The sequence below is a fragment of the Stegostoma tigrinum genome, chromosome 10 (genome assembly GCF_030684315.1).
Source record: "Stegostoma tigrinum isolate sSteTig4 chromosome 10, sSteTig4.hap1, whole genome shotgun sequence".
NCBI lineage: Eukaryota > Metazoa > Chordata > Chondrichthyes > Orectolobiformes > Stegostomatidae > Stegostoma > Stegostoma tigrinum.
The window spans coordinates 3,068,682-3,086,233 of NC_081363.1; the positions used below are offsets into that span (position 1 = coordinate 3,068,682).

General features: G+C 46.6%; 1 protein-coding gene across 1 annotated transcript in view; it reads left to right on the plus strand.

Annotated features, from left to right (window-relative positions):
* LOC125455504 (nesprin-2) overlaps nucleotides 1-17,552 on the plus strand; it is a 367,488-nt gene that overhangs the window by 78,545 nt on the left and 271,391 nt on the right. The window contains exons 24-28 of the mRNA XM_059648913.1: nucleotides 3,299-3,469; nucleotides 7,532-7,682; nucleotides 8,245-8,403; nucleotides 11,893-12,051; nucleotides 15,276-15,377. Coding sequence (XP_059504896.1) covers nucleotides 3,299-3,469; nucleotides 7,532-7,682; nucleotides 8,245-8,403; nucleotides 11,893-12,051; nucleotides 15,276-15,377 — 742 coding nt within the window. The remainder of the gene's footprint in view (nucleotides 1-3,298; nucleotides 3,470-7,531; nucleotides 7,683-8,244; nucleotides 8,404-11,892; nucleotides 12,052-15,275; nucleotides 15,378-17,552) is intronic.

A 17,552-nucleotide genomic window follows, 5' to 3' on the forward strand; every position in this document is an offset into this window, starting at 1 on the left:
CCCCTAATGTGGCCGAGTTCACTACATTGGCAGGTAGGGCGTTCCACGCCCTTACCACTCTCTGAGTAAAGAACCTGCGATAAAAATGTGATAAAATTAAGGAAGAAGGAGAGGTAGACAATTCTCAAAGTGAACATCTAACACAGAAATAGTGGACAATGAGGTATTTAGAGGAGATACAGTGGGAGGCTACTTAAGGAGTGTAAGGAAATCTGCCTGGATGTCCTATATTAACCAGGCATGATGTGGACATTACAGAGTGAAGGGAGCCAGTCAAACAGCTTCCTTTTCAATTGATCCCAGAAAAACAAGCTCAGGTGGAAACAGAGGTTTAGTAGCACCCTGGCAAATCATTTGATTAAACTTTGTGACAGCAGCGGGAGTTCACTGGTGAAGTTAGTTCCAAAAGTGGATGGATTGATGTAATGCAGTAATGCCTACAGAAAGGTAAAGGCTGTCACAAGGACAGGTTTACACCCTGTCCCACAGTTAGAAAACTGCATGGAAAAAGCTTGGCAGTCTCTCATTCCTTTCTAAGATTGTTCTTTCGAAGGGGGCCACTGGCAAATACATTAACACCAAGGGCTAATGAGATATCAGCGTTTCCAGCACCAAATGGACTATGTCAATATCGAGTTAAATCCATATGGCCTAAAAAGAATCTACCTTTCAAAGACTTATGAATCAAGGAGTTTATCTCAATAATGTTGCAATGCACAGTAACACTGTAGTGCATGTGTGGCCGTCAGTCGGCCTATTTACACATAGAGCCATAAAGCCTTGCACCGCGGATACAGACCCTTTGGCCCAAACTGGTCTGTGCCGACCAAAATGTCCATCCACTCTAACCCCATTTCAAAGAACAAAGAACAAAGAAAATTACAGCACAGGAACAGGCCATTCAGCCTTCCGAGCCTGCACTAATCCAGATCCTCTATCTAAACCTGTTACCTATTTTCCAAGGATCTGTATCCCTCTGCTCCCTGCCCATTCATGTATCTGTCTAGATACATCTTAAATGATGCTATCGTGCCAGTCTCTACCACCTCCACTGGCAACGCATTCCAGGCACCCACGACCCTCTGTGTAAAGAACTTTCCACGCATATCTCCCTTAAGCTTTCCTCCTCTCACTTTGAACTCATGACCCCTAGTAATTGAGTCCCCCACTCTGGGGAAAAGCTTCTTGCTATCCACCCTGTCTATACCCTCTCATGATTTCCCCGCACCTCGCCCATATCCTTCTAAACCTTTCCTAGCCATATATTTGTCTAAACGCCTTTTAAATGTTGTCAATGTACTGGCCTCAACCACTTCTGCTGGCAACTCATTCTGTATGCGTACCACTCTCCATGTAAAACAAAGTTGCCCCTCAGGCTCCCATGTATTCTTTCCCCTCTTCCCTTAAACTGAAGCCCTCTAGTCCTCAATTCCCCAACCCGGGAAAAAGACTGAGTGCATTCATCCTATCCATGCCTCTCATGATCTTATACATTTCTATAAGATTCCCCCCTCAGTCTCCCACGCACTATAGAAAAAGGTCCCAGCTTGTTTACACTGTCCCTATGACTCAGGCCCTTCAGTTCCGGCAACATCCTTGTAAATTTCTTCTGCACTCCTTCCAGTTTAATAACATCCTTCCTGTAGCAAAGTGACCAAAACTGAACACAATACTCCACGTGCGGCCTCACCAACGTCCTGTACAACTGCAATATAACTTCCCAACTTTTACACTCTGCCCTGACTGATGAAGGCCAGTGTGCCAAAAGCAGGATCTCGATCAGCTGGGAAAGCGGGCCGAGAAATGGCACATGGAATTTAATATAGATAAGTGTGAGGTGTTGCATTTTGGAAAGTCATATCGAGGTAGGAGTTTCATGGTGAAACTGCCTGATGAAGGCCAGTGTGCCAGAAGCCTTCCTCACTGCCCTGTCTACCTGTGACCCCACTTTCAGAGAACCGTACACCTGAACTCCGAGGTTCCTCTGTTCCACTCCTTAAGGTCTTACCATTCACCATGAAATGCCTACCTTGATTTGACCTTCCACAATGCAACACCTTACTCTTATCTATATTAAACTCAGTTGCCATTTCTCGGCCCGCTTCCCCAGCTGATCCCAGATTCTGCTGCAATTTCTGATCACCTTCCTCACTGTCCATGATACCACCAATCTAAGTGTCACCCACAAACTTACTAATCATGCCTCATGCTTTCTCATCCAAATCATTGATATAACAAACAGCAATGGGTCCAGCACCAACACCTGAGGCACACCACTAGTCACAGGCCTCCAGTCCGACAAGTATCCTTCCACTATTATCCCTGCTTCCTACCATCAAGCCAAATGTGTATCCAATTTGCAAACTCTCCCTGGATTCTGTGCTCTCTAGCCTTCCAGAGCAGCCAACCATGTGGAACCTTATCAAAGGCCTTACTGAAATCTACATAGACTCCATCTACTATTTTCCCTCCTCAACCTTCCTGGTCACTTCATCAAAGAACTCTAACAAATTTGTGAGGACTAATCTCTCATGCACAAAGCCACGCTGACTACTCCTAAGCAAACGCTGTCGTTCGAAATGCACGTATTTGTGGGAGGAAACCAAAGCACCCAGCCAGCGAAAATCTACACAGACCCAGGGAAAAATGTACAAACTCTACACAGACAGTGGCCTGAGGGTGGAATTGAACCCAAATCCCTGGTGCTGTGAGGCTGCAGTGCTACCCACTGAGCCATGACGCCAACCCAAGCAATTGCGCTCAGTTGGCTTAGTAATAAATTTAGCCCAGAATGAATCCCCAAGAGCAAGGTAACTTACCTATTGTAGGGCAAGGGTGTGGTTGCAGAGAACACTGAAAGTTAAGGTGTTGAAAGAATTCCCTACTGCTAAAACTGACATAAAATCCTGAGGTTTTTTAGGGATGTGTGGGCTTTATCTAAAATGTGTTTGTGACTTTAGCAAGGTAATCTGTGCTTGCAACTCTGTATTTTTAGCTTGACTTTGTGTGTTCACATGTAGTGGAACCTTGATTCAGACTTCATCACTTTCTCCCTTACTCTGACTCCACCTATGAACTCACTGCTAGGTGACACCTGTCTCTCTCAGCCTTTGGTGCGCTCTGCTATTACTTTTGAATATTCTCTCCTGGTTCCCACACCCTGTGCTGAAATCTTTATATTAAATCACACACACTCTACCTCTCACAATTTCCACTATTTCTTCGAAATCCCCTGGCAGGTCCAATTGTTACATTTATTTGAGTTGACATATTTTAATTGTGACTCTGTGATGTGCAGGCTGCGGTCTCTAAATGATCTGGACACTGAACTGAAATCAAAAGCATCCGAGCTGAGATGCCTGATGGAGCAGCTGACTGTAGTGAATCCTGCTCTCACAGAAGAGGCCCAGGAGCTTCTGTCCATAGCACAACATGTCTTTGAAGAGACAGAGAGGAATATCCATGATAGGTGAGTGGACTGGGCCATTTACAAATTTCTCCCTTTGTGAATGCTCAGATGAGGGGCACATTATATCCCAGGGTGGCTCAGTGGTTAACGCTGCTGCCCGTCTGTGTGTAGTTTGAACATTCTCCCTGTGTCTGTGGGGGTTTCTGCCAAGTGCTCTGGTTTAATTGGTCATGCTAAGCTGTCCAATGATGTACTAGCTAGATTAACCATAGTAAATGCAAGGTAACTGGCTCTGGGTGGGACATTGTTTGGAGGGTCAGTGTGTACTGAATGGGTCAAATATTTTCCTTCTGCACTTTGGGGATTCTATGATTCTAAAAGCCAGGAAGATATGTCACACCTTTGAAAACACTGCTTCACCCTCAGCTGAAGTACTGTGTCCAATTCTGAACATCACCCTTAATGAAAGGCCTTGGGGAAGGTACTGAGGAGATTTGGAATGGGAGCAAAAGTGGAGAAATTGAGTCATGCAGAGAGACCGGAGGTGCTAGAAATGTTCTCAAGATAGACAAGGTTAAGGAGGGATTTTATTCAGATGAAGGTTCTTTTTAATGGAGTAGATATGGGCGGCACGGTGGCTCAGTGGTTAGCGCTGCTGCCTCGTAGCGCCAGGGACCCAGGTTCAATTCCACTTTCAGGTGACTGTCTGTGTGGAGTTTGCACGTTTCCCCCAGGTGCTCCGGTTTCCTCCCACAGGCGAGGTGGATTGGCCATGGGGAAATTGTCCATAATGTTCAAGGAGGTGTAGGTTAGGTGGGATGCTCTGAGTTTTGGTTGGACTTGTTGGGCTGAAGGGCCTGTCCCTACACTGTACAGCTTCTATGCGATGTGGAGAAATGTTGGGAGGTTCAGCAACCACAGGCTACAGGTCTTAAGGAGACACAGGTTTAAGGTAATCATGAAATATTTGAATCAACCTGTTCAGGTGTGTTTTGACACAGCTCAGGAGTAAGTGGGACTTGAATAGGTTTAATGGATGATGAACGGCTAAGGATCCTGGGATTGTACTCATTAGAGTTTAGAAGGTTGAGGGGAGATCTAATAGAAACTTACAAGATAATGTATGTCTTAGAAGGGCTGGATGCTGGGAAGTTGTTTCTGTTAGGCGGGAGGACTAGGACCCGTGGGCACAGCCTTAAAATTAGAGGGGGTAAATTTAAAACTGAAATGAGATGACATTTCTTCAGCCAGAGAATGGTGGGCTTGTGGAATTCATTGCCGCAGAGTGCAGTGGAGGCCGGGACATTGGATGTCTTCAAGGCAGAGATCAACAAATTCTTGATCTCAGAAGGAATCAAGGGCTACGGGGGGAGTGCAGGGAAGTGGAGTTGAAATGCCCATCAGCCATGATTTAAATGGCAGAGTGGACTTGATGGGCCGAATGGCCTTCATTCCACTCCTATGTCTAATGGTCTTATGGTCTTATGAATGAAGCCATTCTGGCCCAGAGGTAGGGACACCGCCACTGTTCCCCAAGAACCACCTAGCCCCTCAGGGCAGTGTCCTTGGCCCAACCATCTTCAGGTGCTTCATCAATGACCCTGCCACCACCTTAAACTCAGAAGTGGGGATGTTCACTGATGCTTGATTTACTGAAATGGCCAATTGTTAACAACCCTCCAGAATAAAAAAAACATTCACCAACTTTCTTCAGGGACGGTCAAAAAATGCTGGTCCATCCGGCAATGTCCATATTCCATGAAAAGAACTTTTCAATCCAGAAAATTTCCAAGTAATTCAAAACCTGCCAGTTTTTTTTCCAGAGTCCTTAAATATATGTATGTATTCTCAACAAGTATTTCCAGTTCTATCCTTCACAAACTGCCTTTCTCATAGATAGCAGTTGAGTGTATATGGGGAAAGACCAGGGGAGAGGGGTTAATTGGTCAAGAGCAGGCACAAATACAGTGAACTTTATAATCTCCTTCTGCTTTTTAACATTCAATGAGCCTGTCCCAGTGCAGGCTATTCTTGAGCTCAGTAACAGCTGTGTACATTTAGTCTACTTTTCTTAGCCTACCAATTGAGTTTAAATTGGATTTTTCAAATAGGCAGCCCGAAGTCAAAGACTGGGAACAGCTGAATGTTTCTGGGACTTGAACTCAGAAGTTTTAATAAGTGATCGCATTTTGCAGTCTCGTTCTGAGCCATTCAGAAGAAGAAGATCTCAGTAACTTCCAGGAGAGTTGTTCTGGGTTCAGGGTCAGTGTGATGGCTCTCTCAATTTGTGGTCGCACTTAGATAAAACCACAGAAGAGATATAGAAATAGGATATGAAGCACAATAATGAAGAGCAAATGAGAAGTCTGTGTACAACATTCAACAAATCACAATGCATTGGGGGCTGTTTTGATCAAGATAATGCCAAACAAATTATATGTGTTCTGAGGAGACACTGGACTCAGTGTTTACTCTATTTCTCTCTCATCTGATGCTGCCAGACCTACTGAGTTTCTCCAGTATCTTCTGTTTATATTATAACAATCCATCCTGGTCGATCCAAATTGATGCTACAGTCGAGAAAGCTCAGCAATGCTTCTACTTCCTCAGGAGGCAAAGGAAATTTGGCATTTTGACTCTTACCAACTTCTTAAGATGAACCGTAGAAAACATCCCACAGATCGGTACGGCAACTGCTCTGCCCAGAACCGCAAGAAATTACAGAGTTGTGAACACAGCCCAGACCATCACACAAACCAGCCTTCCTTCCACAGACACAAAAACAAAGTTGCTGGAAAAGCTCAGCAGGTCTGGCCGCATCTGTGAAGGAAAATGAAGAGTTAGTGCTTCGGGTCCCGTGACCCTTCCTCAGAACTTCCATTGACTCCGTCTACACTTCCCACTGCCTTGGGAAAGCAACCAACATCATCAAAGATCCCTCCCACCCAGTTATACTCTCTTCCATCGAGCAGAAGATATAAAGGTTTGAAAACACATACCAACAGCTTCTTCCCCTCTGTTATCAGATTTATGAATAGACCTCTCATATATTAGAGTTGGATGAACACAACAGGCCAAGTAGCATCTCAGGAGCGCAAAAGCTGACGTTTCGGGCCTAGACCCTTCATCAGAGAGGGGGATGGGGAGAAGATTCTGGAATAAAAAGGGAGAGAGGGGGAGGCGGACCGAAGATGGAGAGAGGAGAAGATAGGTGGAGAGGAGAGTATCCTCTGATGAAGGGTCTAGGCCCGAAACGTCAGCTTTTGTGCTCCTGAGATGCTGCTTGGCTGCTGTGTTCATCCAGCTCCACACCTTGTTATCTCGAGGCCAAATTATTTAATGTTTTCAAGATGTTATAGATTTTCAGACTGAAGGGATCAAAGGGTATCAGGGGAAAATGGGAACAAGGGACTGAGTTGGATGATCAGCCTTGATCATAGAGTCACAGAGTCACACAGCACAGAAGCAGGCCCTGCGGCTCAACTCGTCCATGCTGATCAAGTTTCTCAAACTAAACGAGGCCCATTTGCCCGCCACATCCCTCTAAACCTTTCCTATTCATGTACCTGTCCAAATGTCTTTTAAATGTTGTAACTTGCGATTCAAACCAGATACAAACCAGCATCTGTGTGAAAAAGTTTCCTCTCAAGTCCCTTTTGAATCTTTCTCCCATCACCTTAAAATATGCCCTATTGAATGATAGAACATACTCGATGGGCTGAATGGTCTACTCCTATTTTTCTATAACTCTATGTCAGCCTTTGGGAAGAATTCCAGTTGAAACTAGGCCCGTATGACTGAGATTTTTTTTTGATTCATCACTGAATGGCCTATATGTAGGGACCAGAAACAGTGAGATTATTTGGAGATTGATATGGGCCTACAGGGAGAGATTGGATAATATTGAACTACTGCTTAGATTTTGCAGTTCTTCCTCCAATACTCTCAACGCATGTACATTGCACCCAGAGCCTGCGCCCCTCTCTGTGAACCAATGTGCTGTGCCTGCGTCAAACCCAGTTCTACATGATGCTCTTTCACTTTTCTTCATGATATGATGATTGCTGAATGCTCACTCTGGGTTTCTCTACAATGCCATTGTCTGCTCTTCTCTATCCTCAGGCAGGACCAATGCCACGTGCTAATGGCCTTTCTGAGGGAGTATCAAAACTACAAGAAGGAACTGACAGCTACGATTCAGAAAGGAGCAGCTGTCCTTCCAGGGCACACATCTTACATGGGAAAGGGAAAGCTGCAAAGGCTAAAGAGTGATGTAAGTGCCAGGAAAATGATGGCGATTTCAAAAACTTGGGTGAAACAATGCACCGGGACGATGGGCCTTAGTCTACTGGGGAGCTACTGGAGCAGACGAATTCATTTTGAACGGGTCCTATTAGTCTCAGACTTCCTTTGTAGGTTTACTGTCCGTGAGTTTTGCGATCTGTCCCTGTTAAAACCTTCCATTGTAATTCTCTGGATGACGTAGCAGGGGAGATAGTGTCATAGGGGAACCATCACTGGTTCCAGGAAAATGCTCTAAGGCCATGGATTCAGGTCCCACTGTTTACAACCGGTGGAATGTGAGTTAACAAAGTCAATAACTGTGGAATATAAGGTGAGTCATGGTGAGTACTTTTGTTTAAAAACCCATTGCGTTTGAGGGAAGTAAATCTGTCATCCATCCCTGAACATTACAGACCCCCAGCTTGTACAGCAGACTCATAAACACCCTTGGAAATGGCCTGAACAACCCAAGGGCAGTTACAGATGGGTCACAAATGATACTCACATCCCGTGAAGCAAAAAAGAACAACTGAGCTACAATGTAATTTCAGATTAATGACGTAAAACGAGAGTTCGACAGCCAGCAGGGGAAAGTGGATAAATTGAGAAAGGTTTGTCGCCATCTGCAGTCAGAGCTGAAGAAAGTTATGAATTGCAATTCCTTACCGTTCCAGGCCGAAGCAGAGAATCTGTTGGATCAATGGTTGGATGTAAGTAACAGTAAATGGAAGCTTAGATTCTACTGAAGGTGCATGGATCTGTACTGAATATTCAAGGGATTTTAACTCCATCTGCTAAGTTTATCTGTCCCTATCTGATATAGAGGCGAAAGGGACCACAGGGGCTTGTTTTTATTATGTGTTTATTCTTGGGGCGTGAAAAGGCTGGTATTTATAGCCCGTCCCCAATTATGCAGAGAGCAGGTAAGAGTCAAACACATTAGTTGGGACAGGAGCCACATAGAGGCCCATACTGTCTGAGGGGAGTAGCTTTCCACGCAGACAGGACTGAATGGTTTCGGTTTTTATCTCGAGCAGAGATTAAGCTTAGGTGTGGTCCCGCTGTACCTGATGGGCTTTCTCTGCTGGGCAGGGATACGGCAGAGTGTGCCTCGGCGAATTATAGGGAGATTTGCTGGATTCCAAATGTCCGGGGTGCAGCTGATTCACGGTTTCCTGATGGGTTCTGAGTGGAAACTGGCTTCATAACAAAGCTATAAGAAAGTGTAGAAATTTAACTGCACTGGTCCCACTATTTTAAATGCTGATTTTATTTTCTCAACATACAACATTGAAACAGACCCTTCAGTTGAACTTGTCTGTGCTAACCAGACATTCCAATCCGACCTAGCCCCATTGCCAGCATTTGGCCTCTATCCCTTTAAACCATTACATTTGCATACCCATCTAGATGTCTCTTAAATGTTACAATTGTACCAGCATCCACCACCTCTTCTGGCAGCTCATTCTGTACCTATACCACCCTCTGTGTGAAAAAGTTACCCTTGAGGCACATGTTAAATCTTTGCCTGCTCACCTTAAACCCTATGCCGTCCAGTTTTGGACTCCCCAACCCTAAGGACAATACCTTGGCTGGTCACTCTATCCATGCTCCTTGTGATTTTGTAAATCTCTATTGGGTCACCCCTCAGCCTCTGACGCTCCAAGGAATATAGCCCCAGGCTATTCAACCTCTCCCTACAGCTCAAACCGTCCAGTCCAGGAACATCCTTGTAAATTTTTTCTGAACCCTTTGAAGTTTAACAACATCCTTTTTATAGCAGGGAGAGCAGAGTTGAATGCAGAATTCTAAAAGTGGCCCTAACCAATGTCCTGTAAGGCCACAACATGACCCTCCAACTCCAATACTCAATGTTCTGACCAATAAAGGCAAGCATACCAAGTCCATCTCCCCTGCCCTGTCTACCTGTGACTCCACTTTCAAGGAAGTAAGAACCTGCACCCCTTTGGTCTCTGTGCTCGGCAACACTCCCCAGGATCTTACCGTTAAAGGCCTGCCCTGATTTGCCTTACAAAATGCAACACCTTGCATTTAGCTAAATTTAACTCCATCTACCATTCCTTGGCCCATTGGCCCATCTGATCAAGGCCCTGATTTACTCTGAGATCATCTTCTTCTTGGGCCATTATGAAATAACTCTACAGAGGCCGGTATCCCATCGCCAAGTCACACTTTATTTACACATGGGGAGTCCTTCACACCGACCCAGCTCCCTCACAGCCAGCTCTCAGAGTCACCTGAACCTCTGACACTCCTGTCAGCCAGGGCTCCCTGATTCGACCAGGTTAACAGCCCCAATCAGGGAACTCAGACTCTGTGATAACCAAAAGAACTGTGGATGCTGTAAATCAGGAACAAAAACAGAAGTTGCTGGAAAAGCTCAGCAGGTCTGACAGCATCTGTAGAGAAAAAAAAATCAGAGTTAACGTTTCAGGTCCAGTGACTCTTCCTCAGAACAGTTCTGAGGAAGGGTCACCAGACCTCAAACGTTAACTGATTTTTTTCTTCACAGATGCTGCCAGACCTGCTGAGTTTTTCCAGCAACTTCTGTTTTTGTTCCTGATTTACAGCATCCACAGTTCTTTTGGTTTTTATTGCTGATAGCAGAGATTTGCTGCCACAATTACTTCCTGAAACACCTTCATCATCACACTCACTCAGTAACAATACTCTTGTTAGTAAAGAGCCGTTTTAATTATTCCTTCCTGGGCTGTGGGCCTTGCTGGGAAGGCCAGCCTTTGTTGCTCATTCCTAATTGCTCTTGTATTGAATGGTTTTCTGGGCTACTTCAGAGGGCATTTGGGAGGCAAACCCCATTGCTGTGGGTCTGGAGGCCAGACCAGGTAAAGATGGCAGATTTCCCTCCCTGAAGGACAGTAGTGAACCAGATGGGTATTACAATCATTTCATGGACACCATCACTAAGACTACCGTTATGTTTTCCAGATTTATGTGGGGGACTCAATTACTAGGGGTCATGAGTTCAAAGTGAGAGGAGGAAAGTTTAAGGGAGATATGCGTGGAAAGTTCTTTACACAGAGGGTGGTGGGTGCCTGGAACGCGTTGCCAGCGGAGGTGGTAGACGCAGACACGTTAGCGTCTTTGAAGATATATTTGGACAGGTACATGGATGGGCAGGGAACAAATGGACACAGACCGTTAGAAAATAGATGACAGGTTAGACAGAGGAGCTTGATCGGCGCAGGCTTGGAGGGGCCGAAGGGCCTGTTCCTGTGCTGTAGGTTTCTTTGTTTCTTTGTTATTAGTTGTATTTAAATTCCACCAGTTGCAGAGTATTGCCCTTGGCCTCTATAGGAGACAATGGCTGAGTGGTATTATCTCTGGGCTGTTAATCCAGAGACCCAGATAACATTCTGGGGACCTGGGTTTGAATTCTGCCACGGCAGATCGTGGAATTTGAATTCAGTAAAAAATGTCGGGAATTCAGAATCTAATGAGGACCATGAATCCATTTCCCATTGTCAGAAAGACCCACCCGGTTCACTAATGTCCTTTAGGGAAGGGAACTGCCATCCTTACCTGGTCTGGGCCTATATGTGACTCCAGACCCACAGCAATGCAGTTGACTCTTAGCTGTCCTCTGGGCAATTAGGGATGGGCAATAAATGCTGCCTGGCCAGCAAGGCCCTCATCCTGTGAATGAAAAAAAAGAGTAACGCTGCAGAGACATTCTCAATCTCCCCTATCGTCCCACTAGCCGTCAGTGTTACAAACAGCAAAGTCAAGGGACATGGTGGGAGCCTCAGAACATTGTTCCCAATAGGGAAAATGGGGAAAGTGCATTGGAAAATCCAGAACCTGCATTTGGATCACATTTTTAGGGGCAGCACGGTGGCTCAGTGGTTAGCACTGCAGCCTCACAGCGCCAGGGACCCAGGTTCGATTCCAGCCTCGGGTGACTGTCTGTGTGGAGTTTGCACATTCTCCCCGTGTCTGCGTGGGTTTTCTCCGGGTGCTCCGGTTTCCTCCCACAGTCCAAAAATGTGCAGGCTAGGTGGATCGGCCATGCTAAATTGCCAGTAGTGTTTAGGGGGATGGGTCTGGGTGGGATGCTTCAAGTGGCGGTGTGGACTTGTTGGGCCGAAGGGCCTGTTTCCACACTGTAGGGAATCTAAAAAAAAAAAAAAAAAAAATTTCTGCCTTGTGTATCTCAACAGGAGTCAGAGAGACTGGACACCTACAGCTGTAACTTGGAGCAAGCCCTGAGCCTATGGGAAGATGTAAGTGAGGGTCGCTCACGGCTGCAAGAGGGTGTGAAAGGCAGGTTAGAGGCTCAGAGGATGAGTGCGAGCGCACAGGAGCTCACAATGCTAGAGGTAAGAAACAACAGCTTCCAACACCAAAGGGTGTTAAATAAATCAGCCTCTCAGCAAACAGTAAAAAGACAAAGGGTGTATCAGTGATAATGGGAACTGCAGATGCTGGAGAATCCGAGATAACAAAGTGTGAAGCTGGATGAACACAGCAGGCCAAGCAGCATCTTAGGAGCACAAAAGCTGACGTTTCGGGCCTAGACCCTTCATCAGAGAGGGGGATGGGGAGAGGGAACTGGAATAAATAGGGAGAGAGGGGGAGGCGGACCGAAGATGGATAGAGGGGAAGATAGGTGGAGAGGAGAGTATCCTCTGATGAAGGGTCTCGGCCCGAAACGTCAGCTTTTGTGCTCCTGAGATGCTGCTTGGCCTGCTGTGTTCATCCGGCTCCACACTTTGTTATCTCAGTAAAAAGACCAAACTCACTGTTTCCTGATGATGAGGTTCCAAATGCTACTGACAGCAAAAGGTTAAAGAGCAAGGTTTTGTAATGTTCAATGAAGATTAAATATCAGCCAGAACTGAGGGGCCACCTCCACCACGAGAGCATTACACAGCGATAGAGTCATAGAGCAAGTGGATGTTTTTGCCTTCAGTTCAGAGCAATTTGTGTCCCACCTGAAATTCAGAAATAATACAGCACTCCCTCAGCACTGACCCTCCGACAGTGCCCACTCCCTCAGCACTGACCCTCCGACAGTGCGGCGCTCCCTCAGCACTGACCCTCCGACAGTGCCCACTCCCTCAGCACTGACCCTCCGACAGTGCGGCGCTCCCTCAGCACTGACCCTCCGACAGTGCCCACTCCCTCAGCACTGACCCTCCGACAGTGCGGCGCTCCCTCAGCACTGACCCTCCGACAGTGCCCACTCCCTCAGCACTGACCCTCTGACAGTGCGGCACTCCCTCAGCACTGACCCTCCGACAGTGCGGTGCACCCTCAGCACTGACCCTCCGACAGTGTTGCGCTCCCTCAGCACTGACCCTCCCACAGTCCCCGCTCCCTCAGCACTGACCCTCCGACAGTGCCCGCTCCCTCAGCACTGACCCTCCAACAGTGCCCACTCCCTCAGCACTAACCCCCGACAGTGCAGCGCTCCCTCAGCACTGACCCTCCGACAGTGCCCACTCCCTCAGCACTGACCCTCCGACAGTGCCCACTCCCTCAGCACTGACCCTCCGACAGTGCCCCCTCCCTCAGCACTGACCCTTCGACAGTGCCCACTCCCTCAGCACTGACCCTCTGACAGTGCCCACTCCCTCAATTGTGCTCCTGAGATGCTGCTTGGCCTGCTGTGTTCATCCAGCCTCACATTTTATTAACCTGGACTTGGTGACTGTGTTTTTGGGCTGAGTTCTTAGCCCTAGAGTTCTTGCTGAAACTACACAAGACATGAGTTCAGGTGAGAGCTGGGATCCTGTGAACAGCTGTGGGCCTGTTCTCTACATAAACACACCTTGTGGTATGTACAGCCCCACAATGTTCACTCAGCTGCCCCCAGGTATTAAATCAGTGACTTATGAGGAGAGGTTGAAGAAATTTGCCCTCTGCTTTTTCCACTGGCACAATAAGAAGTAATTTATTGAAACGTACATGATGCTTGGGGGACTTGACAGTGTTGACATGATGACGGTATTTCCCCTAGTGGGATAGTCTAGGGCCAGAGGGAATGATCTCATTTACAACAGAGATAGGCAGGACATAATTTTACTCGGACAAGGGAGAAACTGTGTAGTTCTTTATCACCAGGGGCTGTTGAGGCTGGGTCATTAACAATATTCTAGGCTGGGGCAGATTCTATCATGAAGTGAATCAAAGATTATGGATAAAAGGCAGGAAAGTGGAATTGAGGATTATCAGATCAACCCTGGTCTCATTGAATGCCCGAACAGTCTTAATGGGCTGAATGGCCTACTGCTGCTCCTACAATGTTGTGGTCGAAGGTGAACGTGCTGTTCAGTCTGTCGGAGCAGGAGGTGTATCAAACACAAGTTGGAATTTACCACACCCTGTTTGTTCACAAATCCTGCCCACTGGGAGTGCCTCAAACCACAGAAAGAGGTTTTGGTAGACTCCTCCCTCTGGTTTACTCCTGGAGGACACAGTGTGGCGTGTGATTTCATATTTGTGCCCCCGAAGGGTTAAGGCAGTCACCTGGGAGCTGGAATCTGCTGCAAGCAGAATAAATCAAGATCAAGTGGAATGCTGTGAGGGGGTTTTACTTCACTGAGCAAAAACTAAGGAAACGGCTTACAGGATTAGCAGAGCAGCGAGGAGACCGGGAATAAATCCCACAGAGCCTGGGATTGCAACAAGTGACAGCTATTGCTTTACTGAATCAGTGCAGACCAATCTACCAGGTAAGGACATTTTAATCGTTGCTTATCTCTCTCCTTGAGATCGCTTAAAATGTCAGAGATCGAAGGGGAGAAAACTTAAACTTCCCAAACTAGTCTCGCAGGTTTAGGAAGAGACATCTCCACATGTTAAAATGATTTATCACAGCCCTGTTACGGTTTAACTCTATCACACGCTTGTTTTACAATTTGTGTGTCATGATATTCTAGCTTCCGAGAGCTCTGATCGAAATGAGAAGTTGCCACTGCTTAACTGGCAATATAAGGTAAACACAACACGACTCACATCAACAGCAGATAACACAGAGTAAAGCTGCCCCTACCCTGTCTCCATCAATCATTCCCAGGACGGAGTCAGCACGGGGTCAGGTAGAGTGAATGTGCTCAGTTTTTGCTGTGCACGAGGGAAAATTCATGCATTTGCAATAAAACAAAATCAAAATGCTGCAGATAATTTTTAAAATTCATGGAGCGGGTGTGTTGCTGGCTACGTAGACATTTATTTCCGCCCCCTTATCGTCACTGAGATATTAAGTAATAAAATATTTAAATATCAATATGTGAAATACTGTCAGTGTGAACTGTTTGGAACAGGGAAGCCAAGCTCTGATAAAATGTCTTTGATCTGAAACATTAAGCCTGTTTCTCTCCACAGACATGGCCAGACCTGCTGAAAGTTTGCAGGAACTTTTGTTTTTATTTCAGGTTTGCCGTCTGGTTTCCCTCGGACATTTTCAGAGCACACACTCATTTTCCATCAAGCTTGCTCTGGGCTGTTGGAGACTTATTTTGCTGTTTTTATGAATTGGGATTTGGGCCAACTTTCATTCATTCTGTCCATGAACTGGTTGATGCTTGTCTCACTGCAGGATGAGATTCTGTCCCAGGAGAAGGAGATGCAGAGTTTCCAGGAGAAAGCAGTGAGAATTCAGGAGCTGCTTGGTTGGGAAGAAATCCCGCTGGAATTGCAGGTAACAACTTGATCTCCATAGTAACTAACCGAGTAATCAGAGTTTCAGGAATTAGCACTCTGTGTGTGTGTGTGTGCACTCTGTGTGTGTGTGTACATGTGTGTACGTGTGTGCGTACGTGTGTGTACATGTGTGAGTGTGCATGTGTGAGTGTGCATGTGTGTGAGTGCATGTGTATGTGCACGTGCACGTCCGTGTGCGTATGTATGTGCATGTCTGTGTGTACGTGTGTGTGTGCATGTCTGCGTGTCTGCACGTGTGTGCGCATGTCTTTGTGTGTGTATGCATCTGTGTGTGTGTCTGCGCTACGTGTGTGTGTATTTGTGTGTGTACATGTTTGTGTGTACATGTGTTTGTGTGTGTGTATCTGTGTGTACATGCATGTATGTGTATGTGTGTTTCTGTACGTGTGTGTATCTATATGTTTGTGTTCTTGTGTGTGTACCAGCGTGTGTATATGTGTCTGTGTGTGTGCATGTATGTGTCTGAATGAGCGTGTGTGTATGTGTGTATGCCTGTATGTGTGCACATGTGTTTGCGTATGTGTGTGTGTTTGTGCATGTGTTTATGTACAAGTGTGTGTAATGTGTGTGCATGTACATGCATGTGTATGTGCACACGTATATGTGTGTGTCTATATATATGAGTGTACATGTGTACGTGTGTGTTTGTGTTTCAGTGTGTTTGCATATGAGTGCATGTGTGTGTACACGTGTGTGGGTGAGTGTATACATGTGTGTGAGTGTGTATATGTGTACCTGTCACTCACTTTTCTTTATCCAACTTCTTTTTGTGCATTTCCCTCTCTCCATTTTGCTATTTCTCCCTCTCTTTCCCACTGTCTCTCCTTGCCTCTCTCTCACCCTCTGTCTCTCCTCCCCTGCTTCATGCCTATTTTTGGCACGTGTCTCTGTTTCTCCCTGTTGGCCGCATCTTTTTATTCATCCACTGGATGTGGATTTTGCTGGCTGAGACGGCATTTACTGCCCGTGCCTAAGATAAAGGTCAGCCGGGTAGCTGTGGATCTGGAGTCACGTGTAGGCCAGACGGTTTTTTAAAATTTCAAAATATGCTTTATTCATAAAACATATTTTTATATGTATCCGTAGTACAATCTCAGCTTGGATCTGTACAGTAGCATGTCACAGAAACAAACAAACATTGGAGTTTCAGAGATAGCAGAAACTGCAGATGCCGGAGAATCCAAGATAACAAAGTGTGGGGCTGGATGAACACAGCAGGCCAAGCAGCATCTCAGGAGCACAAAAGCTGACGTTTCGGGCCTAGACCCTTCATCAGAGAGGGGGATGGGGAGAGGGTTCTGGAATAAATAGGGAGAGAGGGGGAGGCGGACCGAAGATGGAGAGAGGAGAAGATAGGTGGAGAGGAGAGTATAGGTGAGGAGGTAGGGAGGGGATAGGTCAGTCCAGGGAAGACGGACAGGTCAAGGAGGTGGGATGAGGTTAGTAGGTAGGAGATGGAGGTGGGGCTTGGGGTGGGAGGAGGGTATAGGTGAGAGAAAGAACAGGTTAGCGAGGCGGGGATGGGCTGGGCTGGTTTTGGGATGCAGTGGGGGAAAGGGAGATTTTGAAGCTTGTGAAGTCCACATTGATACCATTGGGCTGCAGGGTTCCCAAGCGGAATATGAGTTGCTGTTCCTGCAACCTTTGGGTGGCATCATTGTGGCACTGCAGGAGGCCCATGATGGACGTGTCATCTGTGGAGTGGGAGGGGAAGTTGAAATGGTTCGTGACTGGGAGTTGCAGTTGTTTATTGCGAACCGAGCGGAGGTGTTCTGCAAAGCAGTCCCCAAGCCTCCGCTTGGTTTCCCCAATGTAGAGGAAGCCACACCGGGTGCAGTGGATACAGTATACCACATTGGCAGATGTGCAGGTGAACCTCTGCTTGATGTGGAAAGTCATCTCGGGGCCTGGGATGGGGGTGAGGGAGGAGGTGTGGGGGCAAGTGTAGCATTTCCTGTGGTTGCAGGGGAAGGTGCCGGGTGTGGTGGGGTTGGAGGGGAGTTTGAACATAGAACATAGAAAAGTACAGCACAGTACAGGCCCCTCGGCCCACAATGTTGTGCCGTGGAATATTCCTAATCCAAAAATAAAATAACCTAACCTACATTCCCCTCAATTCACTGCTGTCCATGTGCATGTCCAGCAGTCGCTT